General features: G+C 37.2%; 1 protein-coding gene across 1 annotated transcript; it reads right to left on the bottom strand.

Moving 5' to 3' along the window:
- Positions 1–4429: 4429 nt before the first annotated feature.
- On the bottom strand, positions 4430–5889 carry LOC143847049 (transcription factor bHLH162-like). Its single transcript, XM_077355717.1, has 3 exons — positions 5622–5889; positions 4811–5143; positions 4430–4716 (listed from the first exon to the last, which is right to left on the bottom strand). The coding sequence occupies exons 1-3, from the start codon at positions 5739–5741 to the stop codon at positions 4648–4650; spliced, it is 522 nt and encodes a 173-aa protein (XP_077211832.1). The 5' UTR covers positions 5742–5889; the 3' UTR covers positions 4430–4647.
- Positions 5890–6408: the final 519 nt, after the last annotated feature.

Below are 6408 nucleotides of genomic sequence, written 5' to 3'. Positions count from 1 at the left end.
ATTTTATTTCGTCTAATCTCTCAACCACTACATTTATTTGTAGAGGAGAATAGCCAACACTAATAGGAATTTCACTAGTTGAACTAAAATAATTCACGTAGGTTCCTACTATAGGAGTGGCTTTCCTAGTGAAAATCAATCTCTTTCACCAGCAACATAGAGGAAAATGATATGTCCACTATCTTTTTAAGCCTTTCCATCTTTTTTGTTGGCCTTTTCATAGAGACAACTATAATTCGATTCCTTTTGTTTGATTTTTCTTGAAAATAATTTCATAGGATCACCATAAAAGAGGGAGAATTTATATGGTGGCCGACCGTCAAACAACAAGGTCGGAGAGAGAAAAAACTCTCCCCCTTGATTTTTGATCCAGATCAAACCCCCTTTTTTTTAACTTTCCCCTTGATTAAAAATCAAGGGGCTGATATTTTCTCTCTCCACCCTTTGTATGTAAAGGGCGGCCACCATATAATTTCTCTAAAAGAGGAACGCTAAATAAATTAGCTGTAAGGTTGCCTCATTGGATTACATCACGCAATCAAATTATGTAACAATGCTGAAATTAAAGCAATAATAAACTCAGTTGGGTGATGTGGGTCCAATTGCTCCTCAAGAGGATCCTTGCTCACTTGTTTTTCCATGGAAGGGCCCTCATTTCCAACTGCAACTGTTGCAGGATTAGAGACTCCAAGTTGACCTTATGATTTCTCTTTTTCCCTTATGCAATGAAGTTCGCAAAAGGGAATGTCTAGACAAGAATTCAGGACGCGCAACAACCAAAAATGCCCTAAGCCCACAACAGCAGTAGCATATTCTCCACATGGATTTGCTAGCATCCATTGCAAAAGGCATTTCGTAAATGCTCTGTCGCATGTTAGAGCAGCCATAGAGGCTCACTTTTCAGCAGATTTTGTCATCATCCACGAGGTGGCTGCTCTGACATGCGACAGAGCATCTGAGAGATGCCTTTTGCGATGAGCGCACTAGCAAATCTCTTCTCCACAAGTCCAAATATGTTGTTTTGTTCCTTTGCTCGTATATTGGTCTTTGGGAAAGTGTAAGAGGCTATTGCTCGCAACTGGTCAGTAGACTCTACTTGCTTCTCTTGTCCGATCGGAAACTGTATTCTGTTTGAGGTGTGAGGGTCGGATGCTTGATTGAAAGGCTGAGGTTGCTCTTCTAATATTAACAAGTATATGAAAGTATGAGGTTTTATATGGTGTGTGGGCGTATGGTTCAGTATTTTTTCAAAAAGTATTGTACGGCTCACTTCATAGCATGATCCAACCCATTCATTTGTCAGTCCACAATCTAAATATAACTTGTGCCTCAAAAATCACTAGAGAGACTGGTTATTATGGAAATCTCTATAGATCGTAGGGCTAGATTCATCCTATGGAAATAATTTTTAGGGCACAACCTATATCTTTGTTGTGGCCCGACAAATGAATGGTTTGGATCATCCTATGAACTTGTTGAAAAATACAGGACTATCAACCACACACCATATAAATTCTCAGGAAGTGCATAGGAAGTTGTTTGCCATTTTAGAGTTTTGTAATAAAAATAATCCATCCTTCAGAAGATGGAAGCATTTATAAGAAGGGACTTGCTAGGGTCCATTGCAAAAGGCATTTCCAAGCTGGTCTATCTCCTGTCAGCCCAGCAACAGTGAATGAAGATAACAGTTGCGAAATGCCTTTTGGGATGGACCCTAGAAAGGAATACATGTATGAGAAATAAAACCATATTATTAAACTTAGGGAGATGATATGTCCACGCCCCCAACCCTGCCCTTTTTACTTGATTTGACGTGAGAAATGAATGTACAATAATTGAGAGACACAATGTGTCATTGAGAGACACTGTCATTGGAGAGTCCATCTCCTTGCCGCCCATCAATACAAGCGCTAGTACCCTAACTAAATATCTCATTTTGTTTTCGGGATATGATATATATATGCCCCTTTTTCTTACTTGGCCCACCCCCTGAATGGGTAAAAACTAAAAAGGCAGTCTTAAATAAAGCAGAGGGGGCATGGCCCAGGGAAGAAAATGGGGCGAATATATCACTTTCCCTTTTGTTTTTCGTCTGTTCCAACACATCTAGTAAAAATCAGGTCAACAGACAGATGGTCAGAGTCCTCCAAGTTTTCCTACGGTCTGACCACCCGTTACGAAGGGTAACTTTTAGCAAAATTGCCTCCATGGTGGTCACTATAATCAATCACCATCAAAGGGTAGGCTAGTAGTACAAGTAGTCAATAAGAAAGAGACAGACATTTGATTTACCTAGTGTTTACCTAGTAGAATAGTGATAAGTAGTGTTTGGTTGCCAAGCTCATAGAGTAGTGGGGAGGGGGTGTCATTACGAATATAAATATCAGAGAAAACTAAGGTTAGTTTTTTATTTTTCATTTTTTTTTACGTTTCTCGCCAGATTTCGGTGGTTTTTTTTTTTTTTTTTTTTTTAGAACAAAAAAATGATAAAGATGTTCATTAAAACCGGTCCGGAGTTGGAGTTATTTATTCATTTATACTTCAAGAGGGCAAATAGGAGAAGGGCAGTAAGGTTTGACGGGATAGGTTTGTCCCCCCTTTTTTCGCCACAAAATAAGAAATTTCAGTTCTGAACTGAAATAAATCCATCTTCTCTTTTCCTGCATTCTACCGACATTCGGTTCTCAACTCATCGTTAAGTCTCTCTCTATTATTTTAGATTATACTAATGAATCTGATAACAATGCAGTAATAGATGTGTGGATATAAAAATAGTAAATAAATAATAGAGTGAGACTTATCGAGTTGAGGCACAAATCTGAATTCGTTGTTCTTTAGACAAGAATGACCCCAACATACGACTCGTGCAAATTAAGAATTCCGGAATATGTCTCTATGATTCAACAACTACGCTTTAGGGGGGGTGCACTCACGCTACCCAGATGCCTAGTGAACTAGCTTTACCCATTGACACTGTTCGGAAAGATGAAACGCAACCCTTTGGGTTGTGGAGGAAGAACAAGAAGTAGAATCTTGCCAAAATACTTAGAAACTTTTATTTTTCAATAATAATTGTCATTACAGATGTTTGATGTTCTTTTTATAGAGGAATACAAGATAAAAAAAGAGTCCAAGCATCTCCACAACTACCTTAGGGACTCAAATACATTATTAATAGCTTAGGATCTCATAACACTTTGACTAGCCTGTGAATTTTAAAACACAGTCAACTAAAATATTTGTAACACACTAACCATTTGGCCAAATTAAGAGTGTAAATATTCGTTGGAAACATCTCAAAAAGGGATACAACTTCCTAGTTCATCATTTTTCCAGATTCTTCCAGCTAATATTCTAAAAATAGGATTGATGATAGGGCAGTGGCATTGTCGCGGGAATGCATCTGCATCACACACATTGATCAAGGACGAAAAACTACCCAAATATTTGTGAAACCTGAAGAATTCAATAATTCAATAGATGAAATTTCAAAAATAGCCAGTGCCTATTCGTATACATCTCTTTGCACAATTCAACTTTTCAAAAGATGCTGAACTGGCGCCCCTTAGTTAAAGGACATGATTAGGAAATGTTTTAGAACCTTAATTAAAGGACATGATTAGGAAACGTTTTAGAACGCTACCCAACGAGAAAAAGATAAGTTCATGCGTATGCGGTTGTTAAAACCGAAATAAGATAAGCTCATGCACGTCCGTGACCCGACATGACCTCGGTCAGCACGGCTCAACTCAATGCGTGTGGTAAAGATTTTCCCTCAAACTCCATGGTTTTCTCTCTAAGAATCCCCAACCCTTAGAGATTCAACCTATACATTTGTACCCCTCTATTCTCCTCTCGTTTTTCCAATGTAGGACTAAAGATCTCCATAAAGCTCAATTACAACCATTGTTTTAAATTTCAGCCGAAATCCAAAATTTCGGATCTTAGTTGGGACAGAAATCTGAAAATTTTGGATATCGAAATTGTAAGAATTTCAACCATATTGACCGAAATTTGAAAAAATTGGTAGGGACTAGGGACCGAAACTGAAATTTAAATCCATGATTAAAACTAGACTTTTTCCTTACAAGCAAAGCAAGGAAAATTGAACATTTACTAGTTACTACAATACTTTTTACCAAACAGACACACCCTCTCTCTCTCTCTCTCTCTCTCTCTCTCTCTCATGGAGGGAGTGTCATTAGCAATGAACTCTGGATTTCATCACTTTTTACTACATTTACTACTGTGGTTTCTACTACTACTCTCTCTCTCTCTCTCTCTCTCTCTCTCTCTCTCTCTCTTGCAAACCCATTTTACCAGAAAGAGGAACAAAGAGGGTTTGTGTATATATTTTCATTATTGTACTCCATTACAGATAAAATTTACTACTTTACTTTTTACTACAATACTCTCTCTCTCTCTCTCTCTCTCTCTCTCTCTCTCTCGGCCAAAAAAAAAAAAAAACAGCTTGCAAGAAAGAAGAACAAAGACGGCTAGTTTAATTTGTGGATATATTTCCATTATTGGATCCATTACAGATAGTCTCCTTTGAATTTATAGCAAAACAGCCCTATTTCACACACACCCTTTTCATTCTTCTGTAATAACCAGTTATATAAAGTGAGAAACATCCTTTTGGGAATTTCAATGGACCAACTCCTTCAGTCTCTCATATACCCTTGCACTCTCAAAACCAACTCTAGAGCTAGTAACCTGTAAAAAATCAGAGAAAACCAGTCTCATTACTATTAAAAAAACATATTTAACAAATCCCAAACAAAAAAAGATGAAGTAAACTAGTCATTACCCGAGAATGAATTATGTGGAAAACCTTATCACCCACATTAGAGAAATTGGCATTCACAACATTTGCTCCTTCTTCCTCAAGGACGCCGATAATATCAGATAACATAAATCTCTTCTGCAATCCAGTAATCAAAACAACTTCCAGACTAGAACCTGAGTCTTTGACTTCAATCACAGGCAGCCTTAAGCTTGTCATCATTCCACCACGAAAATTTTCACTAATTCCTTCAATATTTAGCTTCATTTTCTTCTCCTTCAGTTCTTCTATTCTCTCTCGCAATTTTTTTATATAAAGGGTGGCTTGCTCCAACTGATCTTGTTGAGATAGTGCCTCCTGTAACACAAGACAAAATAAAAAAATAAACATAAAAATCAGTTCTTATGTCATGAAATCTTTATTGGCTTGCACCATGATTCCTCATATGTGAAGGCGATACTTGTCTTAAGGAGAATGAATTCAGATTCGTGCCTCAACTCATTTGGTTCCTGTCTGTATTTTCTACAGATTTATTAGCTAGTGCAACTACATCAGATTCATTAGTATAATCCGAAATCACACAATTTCCTTCAACAATCATAGCATAGAGCATAGAACGTACACAACACCACATTAAAAAAAATACAAGGTCGATTATTAGAATTTGCAACACATGTAAAACCTGAAAAATAATCACAAAACCAATGATAATTTAGGACCTATAAGGGTTAATTAAGCAGAATTTCCGACATAATTACGACTGGGTATTACAATACAAGTTCAAATGAGCTAACATTAGTATCCATTTTTTTTCGAAGAAAGATTTACTACGTACCATTGAGTGGCGATTTGGGATGAGATTTACAAGCTTGAAGCAAAGGCTCTTCATGTGTATTCTCCTGTTTTTCTCCACCGTCTTGCGTTCTAGTTTTGCTGAAGATTGGCTACCCTTCATCTTTCTATCCTTTAGAGGAATAGAAAAAAGATTGTAGAGAAAGAGAGAAGAGTGGTTTCTTCTTTAAATTGGTAGTGTGTGTGTGTGTGTGTTTTTCTTCTATTTTTGTTTGTCTTTTTTCTTGTTCTTGTTTGGTCGAATTTAAAGAGAGACAAAGGACGAAAGAGAGGTATAAAGGGAAATGGAAAATTCTCTCGCTTTTACTTCTATGAGCCACCCCCTCTTGTGTTTCTAAAAGCCGGTAATCATAATTCGTACATACACTAGATGGGGCTGACCTAGGGAAGAAAGGAGGTGAATATATGATGGGTGGAGCCCACGTGATTAGTTTTATGTGCCACAGGAAAACCAATGATAATTTAGGACCTATAAAGGTTAATTAAGCAGAATTTCCGACATAATTACGACTGGGTATTACAATACAAGTTCAAATGAGCTAACATTAGTATCCATTTTTTTTCGAAGAAAGATTTACGTACCATTGAGTGGCGATTTGGGATGAGATTTACAAGCTTGAAGCAAAGGCTCTTCATGTGTATTCTCCTGTTTTTCTCCACCGTCTTGCGTTCTAGTTTTGCTGAAGATTGGCTACCCTTCATCTTTCTATCCTTTAGAGGAATAGAACAAAGATTGTAGAGAAAGAGAGAAGAGTGGTTTCTTCTTTAAA

Source organism: Tasmannia lanceolata, unplaced genomic scaffold (genome assembly GCF_043159265.1).
Source record: "Tasmannia lanceolata isolate RefF3 unplaced genomic scaffold, GAP_Taslan_0.1 ptg000015l, whole genome shotgun sequence".
NCBI lineage: Eukaryota > Viridiplantae > Streptophyta > Magnoliopsida > Canellales > Winteraceae > Tasmannia > Tasmannia lanceolata.
This window is presented reverse-complemented; position numbering and strand designations above follow the sequence as displayed.